The sequence below is a fragment of the Microtus oregoni genome, unplaced genomic scaffold (genome assembly GCF_018167655.1).
Source record: "Microtus oregoni isolate MIOR12 unplaced genomic scaffold, Mior012 000026F_ref0000081, whole genome shotgun sequence".
NCBI classification, from domain to species: Eukaryota; Metazoa; Chordata; class Mammalia; order Rodentia; family Cricetidae; genus Microtus; species Microtus oregoni.
The window spans coordinates 14,767,204-14,782,450 of NW_024543085.1; the positions used below are offsets into that span (position 1 = coordinate 14,767,204).

At 43.3% G+C, this 15,247-nt stretch overlaps 1 protein-coding gene across 3 annotated transcripts in view; it reads right to left on the bottom strand.

Moving 5' to 3' along the window:
* The window catches only part of Cttnbp2 (cortactin binding protein 2), a 155,931-nt gene extending 147,752 nt beyond the window's left edge, over positions 1-8,179 (bottom strand). For 2 of the 3 annotated variants that reach the window (XM_041675315.1, XM_041675314.1), the window contains exon 1: positions 7,956-8,177. In XM_041675315.1, coding sequence (XP_041531249.1) covers positions 7,956-8,036 — 81 coding nt within the window. In that variant the 5' untranslated portion in view covers positions 8,037-8,177. Of the gene's footprint in view, positions 1-7,955 lie in introns of all 3 variants that reach the window. The other variant, XR_005976420.1, reaches the window with a different exon arrangement.
* Positions 8,180-15,247: the final 7,068 nt, after the last annotated feature.

The window sequence follows — 15,247 nt, forward strand, 5'->3', positions numbered from 1 at the left end:
ATCAGTCATATTAGTGATCATTAATGAAAATGTAATCAAACACACAGTCAGACCACTTTGTTTGGTTCTCCCATTCAACATCAAATTCCCCCCTTTCCAACAAAAGTAGAAAGATATCTGAGAAAGAGGGCTTGAACAGGCCAGAGATAGGGACACAGATAGGTGCAAGGCCAAGTGAACAGTCACCAAAGAAAAGCAAGTCCTCTATCTGTTTAGTTCTCAGACTCCTAAGACTTCTCATCAGAAAGAACAGGGTGCTGGAGTTAGGAATCTCTAAACCGGGGTATTAGGCTAAGTGGTCTTAATGTCTGGCTTTCATGTGCCATGAGGGTAACCAGATTATTGGATTGGAAAAATTTATGTTCTTTTTTTCTTGGGACTAAAAGCTTTTGAGAAGTACTTGAAGAAAATGGATTTTGCCTCTTTGCTTCAAAGTTAGAGAAATGTATTTTCCTAGTTTCATACTTTGTGCTAATAACTAATTGAATCTAGACCTCTGTAAGTGTGTAAGAGTTTCTTTGAAGACCAATAATATTTAAACAGGCCTCTGCATCAGCTCCTGCCTCCAGGCTCCTGCCCTGTTTGAGTCCCTGTCCTGACTTCCTTCAGTGATGAACAGCAGAGTACTACGTGTATCTATATAAGACTCAACAACGTGAAAACCTTTGCTTCTGTAACTCTGTAGATCTTCTTTTCATTGTTTATATCAATAAACTAAGTCTTTAGATACTGTGTACCCTAAAAAAAAATTTAAACAGAAGGGAAATCAATTAAATGTCTTGAAGCTTCAAACTATTGAAGGTTATATCAACACGAATAAAAATTAAGTGCATCTTTCTAATTATTTAGAGTGTGGATCTCGTCAATTATAAAAGTTCTCAAGGGGAAAAAGGTATAAACTTCTCAGGACTCCAACCTACTTTTAAACCTCTATGAAGGTGTGTTAGCTCATTCCTTGGTCTAAACCCTTGGGAAGTGGAAGCCAGATTGCTAAAAGCTTGCAGACAACTTGGCCTGGGCTACAGTGAGATCTGTCAGAGCAACAGAAAGAAAGAAAAGGAGAGAGACAGACAGAGTGGGATGGGGGAGTTCAAGGTGTCACAAAGGACAGGGAAGAGGAGATGAGAATAGAGGAGAGGGGAGGAGAGGGGAAGTGAGGGGAAAGAGGGGAGAGCCACCCCCTTGCTTTTGCTTTCTTCAACCCTTCTTTCCCTGTCCCCTCATTTGGAGTTGCTGTCTTCAGCACTCAAGCCCACCTTCGTGTTTGTATGCTCTTGTAGACTCCAGAAATCATCTCCCTCCTCAGTTCAGTTTAAGAGTCTGTTCCATTTTCTCATGTGACAATTAATCACATCCTGCCTCATGCATTTCCCCCAAAGTATTACACTTATCTTTAGAAAATCTATTTCCTCACCCTTACTCGCTGTCAAGACAGCAAGATCAGATTGTCACATGCTTTTACCTAACAGGCCCCCCCTCCATGCAGTATGGAAGAGAAGGCATGTTAAGGTGTCAAGTGCAACATTACAGGGGCTACAGGGGCCACTAAGACATAACTCTACTCTAGGGGCTGCTAAGTAGATGCACCTTCAATCAGTCACTTGGAGGAACTCACACAAGACAAGCATCTAAGGCAGCTCTTATGACTTGCTGAGCGCTCAGGGCCCACCATAAACCTCTAGACAGACAGCATCGCCTGCATTCGCCTGCATTCTTTCACACAAGACGAGCAGCTCCGCATTGGAGGAGGCAATAGTGATGAGAAAACAATGGCAGGAAGGAAACCTGGTAATGGGTCTCCCTTATTTTAACTAAGAGAAAGTTGGAAGAAAAACAGAAAAGTGGCTCGGGCAGGATGGATTAAATTCATTCCCTCCCCTTAGCCTTCCTCTTCTTCCATTTCCTCTTCAGGGAAAGGAAGAATCACCACTTTAGAAAAACACAAACAAACAAAAGCCCAAGTATCTTTCCATCAGAACTCAGTCACCATACAGCCTAACATGAGACTTGAATCAGCCCCTCAGTGAGAAGCCTTCCACATCTAACACATCTGTACACACCACGGAATACCATCTTGGTTGGCTGCAGGTGGCAAATGCCAACATGCTGATGTTCAGATAAACCAGGGCAAGTAGGCAAAAACTATAGTCTTGGAATTACTAAACCCCTTCAAAGGAGAACTTTCATCATTGGTATCATCTTGTTACTTTTGAGGGCAAAATATAGACATGCAAAAACAAAATCACTTACAACCTGGTACCCGCTCCAAAAATACTGCATTTACCATAGCTTTCCAATGGATCCCCAGTGTATCTATTTATTTAAAGTGAAAATTTTTTCCACTCAAATCATCATTTCAACATAGACCACAACATGACATACACAGCATTAGTAGTCTTTGTATAACTTATTTATAACAGATAGAGCTAAAATGTTACCAATTCTTCATCATTAATTCTACCATCCGCATTACCCCCAATAACTCCTAAAAAAAATTGAGAGAGAGAGAGAGAGAGAGAGAGAGAGAGAGAGAGGATATACATGCATGCGCCTATGTGTAGACACCAAAGGCCAACCTTGGGTGTCACTCCTTGGGTGCTGGCAGCTTGTTTATAGAGATAGGTGTAATACTGGTCTGAACCACACCAAGTAGATTGAGCCTGGATGGCCATGTCTGGCTATAAACGGAGGCTGCTTATTGGTTTTCTAGCCTGACATACCGGAAATAATCATACAGAAACTGTATTATTAAAGCACTGCTTAGTCTATTAGCTCACACTTCTTTCTGGCTAGCTCTTATGCCTTAATTTAACAATTTGTATTTATCTGTGTATTGCCACGTGGTTGTGGCCTACCAGTAAGGTTCTGTCTGATGTTTGGCATCTATCTCCTGCAGGGGCTACATAGTTTCTCTTTGACTCTGCCTAATCTCTCCTCCTCTATCTTCTTGGAATTCTCACCTTGCCCTATTCTGCACTGCAACAGGCCCAAAGTAGCCTCTTTATTAACCAATGGTATTCACAGCATACAGAGGGGAATTCCACATCAGTTGGTCAAACCCAAGAAACCCTCCGGTCTCTGCCTCCCTAGAGGAAATGCACGTCACAATGTTGGGCTTTCTTGAGTGATGTTCAAGTTCATCACTGATTACAAAATCACTCCATCCCATGACAGACAGACCATTTTTGTTGTTATATAAGGATAACAACTGGGAATCAGTAGAGAAATCTACTCAGGTGTCTTCAAATAAAGTCTCTTTTCAAATGAGCTGAGGCAGAAGAACCTATAAGGCAAGGGCAGAGAAATGGCTCTACCCCAGCTATGCGCTTTTAAAGACAAATTCCAGTCACACATTCCATGCCCCTGCCCACTATTCCAAAGCCTTGCCTAATCTCCTCCTTCCTGCCCAGTCTTTTCCAGTGCCCAAACCTCTTGGAATTTCTCTTATCCTGTCAACCATCCCCTCCTCCACATCCTAATGAGTGACACAGCTTTGACTTCAGTGTTGGAAATTTTCCAGAAGGGAGTAGCATGGCACCATCTTATGACCATTCCGTCTCCAGCCTTAGTCGTCAGAGTGAGATAGGGAATTGAAAAGAGCACTAATAATGTGGAAAATCAAATTTTGAATACAGAAATCTGGAAAGCAGTTGATATGCCACTGAGAAAAAGCAATTTTAAAGGAGCAAATATACAAATGAAAACTGGGTTTGGCAGATAGAAGCACTTGTCTCCAAAGCCCGACGACATGAGTTTGATCACCAGATTCCACACTGATATGGAAGGAGACGACCAACTCCACAGGGCTGTGCTCTGACCTCCACGCATGAGCTGTGGCATGTGTACCACCCTTCCACTGGACAGTAAGAAATGGATGTTTCAAAACTGAAGTCCAAAGGGAATGAAGATGTAGCTCACTGGCAGAGCACTTGTCTATCATGTCCAAACTTCAGCATTGAAAAAGAGAGATGGCAAGAAAGTCAGTCTGTTCATTCAAGGCCCGAAACGTCTGCAATAGTAACTGCCATAAACCACCACAGACCAACAGCAGCATGATAATCTTGTAACACAGTATATTTTCCAATTAGCTGATCAACATTAAGTATTATAACAGCTTCTAATGAGTCTCATTTAACACGTCAGTTCATACAACTCTCCTTAAAGGGTTCTGCTCTCTCCAGGCCTCAGCCTTGATGGCCACATGGTCAACAACAGCTTGTATCTGTTGTTGCGGGTGAGGAGCTAATGCCGCAAAAAAATGCGTTCTCAATGCATAGACATATGGGAAACACGAGAAAATGGAACTGTTATTTAGCTTTGGTATAGATTTGACCACAAATGGGGCAAATGCTTTTCTTAACACAAAATTGCTCCTATGACAAATTTAACAAGAGTGCCAACGGCAATAAAAACAGGTGCAAACAGAAATATGCAAGCCGTTGTTTAAAATGTAACAGTGTGTGAACCACCTTCATTCTAATCTCTCAAAGCCTGAAAAGAACCTAAACTAGTTTCTCAGTGCTATAGCCGAGATGGTGTTGTCTCATCTTTGAGAGCCTACGGCACAGGACACTTGTGAAGGAACCTCAAAAATCAGCCGTGGGTGAGCACCACTCCCTGACATCCCTGTTCATAACCTTTCCCTGAAGTCCAATGTCCTCCACGGTGGAACATTTTTAGAGCCTTTCAGAAAAGATTTCCAGATCCTTCCACAAGGAACCCTCTCTCTGATTGTTATTTCTAAAACTTGTCTCCACATTCTTTGTGTCTGTCATGATTTGATTCCTCGGGGTACTACAAGCCTACTACAGTCATGCTTTAAGGGGTTAAAGGCAGCAGTAAAGATGCTACCCACGATGCTTCCTCCTTCACGACTGGTGAGTGATGTGTGTTCAGTTCATGTTACTCCCTCCTCAAATTATTCTATCAAACTTTCAATATTCAACAGCTGCTCTATAGCTACAATTTCACTTTGTTGAGAATCAAAAGCAAAATGGGCTAAGAAGATCCGTTTTATTGCATTCAGATTCAATAATGTTACCTAGAAGACAAAGTTTTCAAGGGGCCATTCATTAAATTTAACACTGATGTGCAATTTTTAACGGAAACAATGTCAGGGCTTTCACTGTGGCAGCAAGATCTATACCTATGCTTTGCATATCAGCCAATCCGGCAATCCCAGGGGGAAGAGAAAGCTAGTTGCCTCCCCAAATACAGCTCTACATGGATCTCCATTTTCTTCTCACTCCCAAATTCCAGCGACAATAAAAAGCAGATTTCTGTTTTCCATACTGCCTACCGTAAGGGTTATATTCTGGGCAGAAATAGCAATATGGCCTATAAAAGTCATTGCATTTGGCTAAGGTACTGAAAATAACCCAGGCTCCCTGCATGGACCACAGAATAGACTATTAGTATGATCCTATTGAATAATGTAGCTGTTAACCCAGCTACACACTCGAGGTGCTTTCAGGATTTAAACAGTGAAGAACAAGGATAACAAACTAAATTTAAAACACTCCACTGGAAATTATATTAAACTGCAAACTATAAATTAAACCGGTTCCTAAGCAACAATCTAAATAGAATTTTAAAAAAAAAACCCTCTAAAAACATGCACTTTCAAAAATAGCCGACTGCTTTGGCGGCCTCACCAGCTTGAATCTGCCAAATGTATATATAAAATTCCACAAGATGTAAACCAATTTGAGATGGGATAAATCTCTACAAGGCAAAAAAGAGAATTGCTCACTATAATTAAAAAATATATTACGGCTTTTGCTGGCAAAATATATCTTTAGTTTTTTAACCATTAGATGAAAAACAAGTATGACAAACAGGGTTTCTCTAACCAGCTTTTTTATAATAACAATAATAATAATGACAATGATGATGATAAAAGCCTGAGGCCAAGTCAGGTGGTGGTAAGGGCCACTAATCCCAGAGCTTCGGTAGAAACAGAGTTAGGGGGATCAGGAGTTCATGATAAGCCTTAGCTACATGTGACCCTCAAAATAAGATAAATAAATAAATAAACCTGTTTACTCAAGTAGCTAATGTTAGAGTCCCCCTTTTAAGTCCAAACTATTTTTTTTAAAAAAATAAAGCCCAGTTTTACTGAATAAAAAGTAACCACATTCAAAAAGCTCAGTGCTGTTACCGTATGTTGGAAGCCTACAGCATGGGAATAATGGAGGAGGTCCTATCCAGGGAGATTTTTGCCTGATTATTCTCCCTTACAAGAATAAAATAATCAAGCTGCCAGCTTATCAGCATTTGAATCAGGCTCCTGACATTTTAAACAGACGACAGGAACACTGACCTTGCTGGCACAGACTTATTACTGACCATGCAATTTTGTTTACAATCTTACATACCGCACATAAACCGCATGCTTGCGTTGGTTTGTCTGGTGGTTGAAATAGCTTGCAGGTACAAAGCAGTGTATTCTAAGTAGATTAAACAAACTATCCACCTTCCTGAGGGAGAAGAAGCAAGTTTCCCCCACACCTCCCCTTCCTTCCTTTTCCTCAGGGAGAACAAGACACTCAATACTTCCCAGGGAGACTTGTGCTTTGACAGTCATTTTCTTGGTTGTCCCCCACAGAACGAAAGTAATTCGCAAGTGGAAAGGTTTCACTTAAAATATTTTTAAAGTTCTTCTTAGTAAGGAATGAAAAACTCAACTTTCCCAAAAGCTTTAGCTCATAGTCTTCCACTCTCACCAGTAGGAATTAGTAACCCACCCCTCCCATTCTCCTTTTATGGCTCTTGCCCCAAGCACCTTCTTCCACAGCTCTTCGTTCTCATTCTAGCAAGCCCAACCTCCAGAGGTGGGAGGAAGTTAGACAGCCCCAGTTGTTTACACCTGATTTGTCCTGCCCTCTGTTGCCCAGACCTGAACTGGGATCTGGAGGTGGGAGATACATGGAGAGGGTGTCCATGCCTGGCTCAGCTAACTGGGTCCCATCCTCTGGGAGAGCTGCGGGATTTGGCCAAGACTGCTAGGCGCTCCTAGACCTTCCATTCTTTGCAGATCTTTGCAGCTCTAGAAAAAGCTGCTTCCCAGATCTGCGAATGTTTTCCAACTTGGCTTTGTGGGTTGAGAACCCCCAAACAGGGCAGGGAGAGAGTGGGAACCACCCGCGGGTGCCTGCGTGCAGTCATTCAGAGCATGAAAGAAGGGAGCAGGTATATGCCTAAGCAAGTGAGCACCTTAAGGAAGGGGAGCGATGTGTTGACACCAGATTCAGAAACCGCAGCTCCATCCAGCTTCGCCTAGGGAAGAACGTCCCTACCAACGACCGAGCAGCAGGCAGCTAGGACCCAAAGTGCTGGCACTCAGTTGCAGCAGCGCCCACAGCTGGGCGCGGGGCCTCTCCCACCGGCCGCCCCAAGACACACGAACCCCCACACACAAAGAGCATCTCTCCACATTTGCCTAGCGATGGTTCACCTTCTCCTCACTGCTTCCCCAGGTGTCCCGAGAGGTGTCAGGCACCCCGAGACTAGCGTTTGCTCCCGTCTGGCAGAGCTGAACAATGGGGGGGCTGAGATCCTCCCGGAGCACCCCACGAGTGGGCAAAGGGGTCACCAAGGACGCATGCGGGAAGCTCCAGAAGGACCGACGGACCCCTAGCACCTCGGGAGGGTTAGTTGTCGCCCCACTCAAACCCGCCAGGGAAGCGGACACCCCAGGGAAGGTGCATTCGAAGGGCACACCCCGGGGAACGAAGGGGTATCCATGGTAGAGGCACACCAGGAAGGGGGTACCCTGGAGAAGGAAGGGGAAACCCTGGGAAGGAATGCCTCAGGGAAGGAAATGGAACCCCGAGGAAGTAAGGGGGCACTCCAGGGAAGGACGGGGCATCCCCCGGGGAGTGTCCAGCGGGGATCGGGGCACCACCCCCCAGCCCATGTCTACACCGTTCCGGGAGCCCAGGGAACTCGGTTACCGCGGCCTCCGCCGTGGCCCCCGCTGGGTCGTCCAGGGCGCGGGACAAGTCGGGCTCGCAGCTCGCGCCGTCCGTCGCCATCTTCCTGCTCTAGCGGATCCGAATGCGAGCTCGGAGCGGCGGCCCGGGCTCAGCTCTCTCGGCGCGGGCGGCGCTTAACCCGCTGCTGTCTGCGGCCGCGGCGCTCTCAGCCCGGGAGCCCGGCCGCCCCCTCCCGCCTCCCCGCGCCGCCCCTGACGCTTTAACCCTCTGCGCGCTGGAGACGCCGGCGCCCCGCCCACCCGCTCGCCTGCAGCTGCAGCTCCCACGGGACCGAGAGCCAGCAAGTCGGCCAGCCTCGTGGCCTTTCGCTGGTCCTGGGGAGACAGATACCCCGGAATACAAAAGAAAATAAGCTTCCTCTCTGGAGGCGGTGGGCTGGCAAACTCTTTGCTTAGGCAGCAGGACACAAACCGAACTGGATGCTAGGCTCCTGAACGTTAAATCTAAGACCTAAGATCAAGGTACCATTCCTCAGTTCGACTAGCTCCATCGGCTTTCGTAGAATTTCCCAACCCCTGTCTCCCGGACATGCCTGTCCTCTTGCTTTATACACATCAGGCTTTGTTTGATTGTATCTTCGGTGCTTACTCCTCTTTAAAGCCATCGACTTTCCGTTAAAAGTCTGCCCTGCTGTGTTTAGCACCCCTCAGCTGGAATCTTTCTGTTCAGTTCTCTTTTCGCAAAAGGTGGAGCCCCCCCCCCACCCGACCCCAAGCCGGAGGTCTAATCTGAAAACCATCAAGTATCTAGTGATGTCTCAATACTTTCGAAAGAACAGCAACTTCTGTGCGTGTGAGGACACAAGGATGGGCACACAAACCTTTGCCAAAATGATCCTATGGAAAAGCATGCCTGCAGAGTTTGCATGAATGAGTTAGGCCAAGGCACTTAACTTCCCCATCCTGCCTCTAATTCAGTCCTTTCCCTTTCCTGCCAACTCCCAGAATCTGAAAATCTATCACCTTATTGAGACCATATTGTACAGACGTCCCCAAAACTCCAGGTCCCTAAAGATGTTTTGAAAGCACAAAATCAAATGGAGGCGTTCAAACTGTGTCTTCGTGACGTCAAATCAACCGACAACCCAATCCCACACTTGAAATTCTGGAAGATGAATGACTGGAAAGTTCAGTCCCAGGATACAGATCAAAGCCTTTAAACAAAAAACAAAACAAAACAGCCTGTTCCAAATGAGGAGTTCTGACACCTTAGCTGCTCAGCTTTCCAGATTGGATCCGAATATGACTCACATCAGGGAAAACCTTTTCTACAAGGACACTGAAAGGAACTGGTCAACAAAAATCTAGACCGTTAACCCTCAAAGGAGAGGTGAAAGAAACTTTCACCTGGAACGCTGAGGTTAGGGGTCAGAGCTTAGGAACCACCTGCAGGTTACCTGGGCATTCTTCTTTGTTCATTCACTCTGACGGCTAATGTCAATCATCTGGCTTGTGCATTACACCACTTTCTTCTATCTAATCAAATATTCTCCTGAAATTGCTCAATATGAGACTATCTAGATTTCTTATAAGAAGAAAGAAAAAGCATTTGACGGCAAAAGATTTTGAGCTGATAGTAAATATTTAAAATTTGAAGCAAGGATATTCCTTATTCTTTTCAAAACTCGTTTTTGTACATCACTAGGTCATCAGTTTTCTTATTACTGATGTTGAATTATTACTTGAAAAATTAGCTGGCACCCTTCTAGGGAGAGGCAGGAGGATAAAATGATATATTTCACTTAGGAATTAAGAACAAGGGGTCTCTTCCTTATTTCTGGGAAACTTAGACATGCAGTTACATTTTTAAATGCCTCATTTATTTGAAGGTATTTTATTATAAAATAACATTAAAATTTTAACTGCACCATTGGAAAGAAATAGTTTGCTTTCTTTATATATAAAACCCAAACAGATTCTTATCAGAAAAGGAGTCAATTCATGATTTTTTTTGCCCTCTTGCGTATGTGTATGTATGTAAATCAAAAATGCACAGGCATAAAAACCATGGTACAGCACATACTTTAACTGTCAAAACCCAGGACATCGCAAGGAGAATACAAGCCTTTTACTTCTGCTTTAAAATGGTCATCTCTGGGGCCTGGCTGAGCATCCTAGGGCTGCAGAAGAGGAAGGGTTAACTCCCACACCAGTGGCCTGGCCTGGAGCTGCCTCTCACTGGAGGACACTTGCTTTAAATTCTCTCCTGAGAATTAGCTTTCATTGCTATTGTAGATTAACTCTTTCTGCACAAAGACCTTCTCTATTGCAGTTAGAGCAAATAGATCTAAAAAGACAGTAATTTGATGATTCCTGAATGCAAGTCTTTTAACAGTTCATTAAGCAGCTAAATAATAATAACCATGGAAGACATCCCAGAATAAAAACGTCCGAATGGCAGGGGAGAAGTAGAAAGTTGAAGAGGAAGAGGAAACTCCTATACCAGAAATGAATCAGGCTCTTTACCCACAGGTTCTCTTCCACATTAGATGGGAGGAAAGACATTGAATATGTTGCAAGTAGGAAAATAACTCACATTAATTTTTCCTTTGTACATAATAATGGTGATATCTTCCTGAGAACAGAATCTGAGGCTCCTTGTTTACCAAGCTGTGGGAGAGAGGTGTTTGTGTTGAGTTACAGGATACGCTTTAAAGGTTTCTTTTTAAGACCAGAGAAATGAGTCGTTGAGGCTGGGAATGGAGACAGTGGTTGGGAAAGCAAGTGATTTTTTTTTTTTTTTTTGATTAAACCCTGTCCTTGGTCTCACCAGCCACATCCTCCAACCCACAAAGCCAAGAGCCCAGAGAGTTACACATCATGATGCAAGGGAAGGTTTCCTTCCATGTGAAAAGACAAAGGAACATACTAATATCCTAAAGCCAGCCCCATGGAATAAAATCTTTTACTTCAGTCAAATGACAACATTTATGATGATCCCAGAGAGGAAACCATATGTTAGCATGTCTTAGCTTTGCCAAACGACAAAATTACCGAGTAACAAATCATTTCTGACTCTGCCCCAAAGACTATAGTTAGACAATTTAAGAGGACCCTCCCATATTTATTCCTGTCTGCATAAAACAACCAACCTAGGGAGCCCCAAATCTTAACTTTGGGAACTCTGAAAGAATGAGGACTAGCTCCCCAGTACACTATCTAACACATGATTCTGAAGTCAAGACATTGCCAGAAATGGGTTTTGATATGACCTAACTACATTTCGTCATAGGTAACTTGTCATTATCTGCAGGTGCTAGAGGCTCCTTGTGGATTTTGTTCAGTAAATTTAATTTGAGTCTAGTTAGCCGCTCTTGTCAACCACATATGGATTTGGATGACCTTACCAACTGTAGTTGGTGTGTGCCAAGGAAATGCAAGCTGATTTTACCTAAGCTAAAGCAAAATGTAATTAGGGAATGAAATCTGCTGTGTAGGAAGCAAGTGAAAGCTAAAGGAAAATTGTAACCACCCCTAGCCCTTTTAATACTATTTATATTAGGGTTCTCTAAAGGAACAGAACGGACAGACAGAATAACATAGACACATGCACACAAAGAGGATTTATTAGAGCGGCTTGCTATAGGCTGTGGTCCAGGTAGTTCACCGATGACTGTTTTCTGACTGTAAGGCAAAGAATATGGTAGAGGTTCAGTGTATGAAACTGGAGATCTCAGCAGTCCCAACATGATTGCTCTTGAGATTCTGGAGGATTCCCAGAGAACTGCCAGTCTTCAGTCTTCATTAGAATTCCTAAGGAGTTGGTTCTTACACCAGCAAAGGAACAGGATTTTAGCAATAGATGAACTCACCAGAAAGAGTGAAGGCAAGCAAACAGAAAGCAGAAGCTTCCCTTTTCCACGTACTTTTGTGTGGGCTACAACCAGAATGTGTGGTCCAGGTATAGGGTGGGTCTTCCTATCTCAAACTGAATCAAGAAAGTCCCCCCACAACCAGATGTGGTGGAGCACACCTTTAAACTCAGCACTCAGGAGACAAAGGCAGGAAGATCTCTTTGAGTTTGAAGCAAGTCTGGTCTACAAAGCAAGTTCCAGGACAGCCAAGGCTAATACACTAAGGACCCTGTCTCAAACAAACAAACAAAAATAAAAGAAAGAGAGAGGGGGAGGGAGGGAAGGAGGGGAGGAAAAAAGGGAGGAAGGAAGGAAGGAAGGAAGGAAGGAAGGAAAGTCCCTTAAGGCATGTCCTGCTGCTGGGTTTTAACTGATCTAGGTGTAGTTTGTTGACAACAAAGATTAGCCATCATGTCATCTTAAACCAGGATTTATATCTGGGAATCATTCAATTGCCACAAATATTAGGGTTTGTGGGAGCAGTTTTTTGATTATTTGTTTTCCTTTTGAGATGGGACTTGACTGTGTTTTTCAAACTGGCCTCCAATTCAGGCTGGTTTTGAACTTCTGATCCTCCACCCACAGCCCCCCAAGGCTGTAATCCCAAGGGCTCGGATTACAGGTGTAGACTCTCCCCCCATCAATACCCAGTTCAGAAACTAGATTTTACTGAGATATAGTGGTGTGGGAAGTCCTTCTGTCTATATGTTGCTTCTATTGGTTAATGAATAAAGAATCTGCCTGGACCTATAGCAGGGCAGAACAGAGCTAGGTGGGGAAAACTAAACTGAATGCTGGGAGAAAGAAGGCAGAGTCAGGAGACACCATGTAGCTGCCAGAGGGGAAAGATGTGAGCTGCCAGCTGGAACCTTGCCTGTAGGCTACAAGCCTCGTGCTAAAATATAAAATAATAGAAATTTCATTTAATATGAAAGAGCTTGCTGGGAATATGCTATATCGACTGGCCAAGCAGTGATTTAATTAATACAGTTTCTGTGTGGCTATTTTGAAGTCTGGGCAGCCGGGAAATGAACAAGCAACTTCCTATAACAAACAGTATAGATATGAAGGAATGATAAGAATTCCATCCCCTGATCCAGTCCCTCTAAAAGGCACCAAGATCAGTGCAGAAAACCCAGGTAGAGTTGGCCCACTCTACTGAATTCTTTTCTATCATTACTTGCTGGTTTACATTCCTACCTACAGGAATCACAAGAGCGCGTAGTGGTGTACAAGGATGTTTAGTGCAAAACCATTGTAGAAAAAACAATTTTAACAAAAGAATCTTGCCCACAGCTGCCCCTCGACTATCTGAATTGGAAATGAATCTGAGCATTTCCACTTGTTCAGTCTCTTCAGTCACCCTGCGAGCTTGTTGTATGGAGTTACTAGGCAACCATGAAAGCAGAAGTGTTTATACCATTAGGCATTAATTATAGCAAAGCTGTATTTTTCTTCGAAAGTTTTAAAACTTTATAAATAGGTTGTGAGATCCGGCCCCCTCTTGCCTTTGATTGAGAAGTGCAGAGCCTGTTAAAAAAAAAAAAAAGCCTTAAAATTTCCTTTTAATGCTGGATATGTGCTATTCAATACAAAAGCAAATGCAGTGCTCAAAGAATTTAAAAGGAAATGAAAGATGATGCTTTTCAATATTAATGATTATGCAGAAAATGCTTGAGCTTGACTCAATAATGATTTGCTTGGGCTACAGATACATAGTTCTACACAAAATTACGAAGTGAATGGAGACCTTTGTACTCTTTAGAATAGCACAATTTGTGTATTTGTAGTTAATGGAATTTCTAACACGTTGGATTCTTTGAGACATAAATTTCAATTCACATCGCCCAAAATCTCAATTTATGGCAATAGTTACCTTTATCCTTCAAGGCACAAACAAACAAACAAAGGATAAGCATTTCATATTAGCCAGTCTCATTTTAAAGCATTCGGAAATGTTATGGCATTATTTTAGAGGAAATAGAGCATAAATATTCTTACAGAAGTTGAATGATCAATGGATAAAAAATATAATTTAATTCATAATATTTTTGAAACAATGTAATAGTTAGAATTGAAGGCTGAACTATATTTGTGATTGAAGAATTGAAAGGAAAAAATAGCATTGGTATCTCTAGATTCTGGGGAAGATGCATTCATTTGTAGGATAATAAGCTTATACCTGGGAAGCAACACTTTCCTGCTGAAGATGTTTTATGTTAACAATATAATATATGTATTTGCTTATGGAAATCAGGACTAACCTTATGCCAGCTATTAACTCCCTTGTATCGTGATATCATCACCACCTAGTACTTACTGTGTGTCACTTACAGCATTAATGTCTTCGCAGGAATCAATTCACTTGAAACATAGATGACACCACCAGTTTTCTTCCCCTTCACTGTCTCTGTGTTTTCTCTCTGGGTCAGCTTTCAGTGTCACCCCCTTACTGACCATCCAGCCCACAGGGTACCATTACAGCATGGCTTTCCTTAACACCTCTCACTGGATCCAGATTCCTAAGCATGAGTAGTGGGTGAAGGCATCTCACCTTCAAACCACACTACACTGTTCTGCTTAGGCTACAGAATCCCAGTCAGATTTTTGAGATTAAAAACAGAACTATGGATTTATTTCTTTTTCTCTTTTTAAATTTATTTTTACTTAAAAATTTCTACCTCCTCCCCTCCTTCCATTTCCCTCCTTCTCCAGTCCAAAGAGCAGTCAGGGTTCCCTGCCTTTGGGAAGTCCAAGGTCCTCCCTCTTCCATCCAGGTCTAGGAAGATGAGCATCCAAACAGACTAGGCTCCCTCAAAGCCAGTACATGCAGTAGGATCAAAACACTATCCTGACTGAGGTAACCCAGACCCAAAAAGGTGAATATGAACCTTCATCTGACGCTGGATGAAGCTAGAGACAGAGACCCACATTGGAGCACTGGACTGAGCTCCCAAGGTCCAAATGAGGAGCAGAAGGAGGGAGGACATGAACAAGGAAGTCAGGACCTCGAGGGGTGCGCCCACCCACTGAGAGGGTGGGGCTGATCTAATGGGAGCTCACTAAAGCAAGCTGGACTGGGACTGATGGAGCATATGAACAAACTGAACTCTCTGAACGTGGCGGACAAGGAGGACTGACTGAGAAGCCAAGGACAATGGCACTGGGTTTTGATCCTACAGAACTATGGATTTATATATGAGTGTAGAAGGAGGAGCTGCTTGTTCGTCCTGGTCGCCCAGAACCAAAATAATCACACAGAAACTGTATTAATTAAATCACTGCTTGGCCCATTAGCTCTAGCTTCTTATTGGCTAACTCTTACATCTTAGTTTAACCCATTTCTATTAATCTGTGTATTGCCACATGTCTGTGGTTTACCAGCTAAAATTCTGAC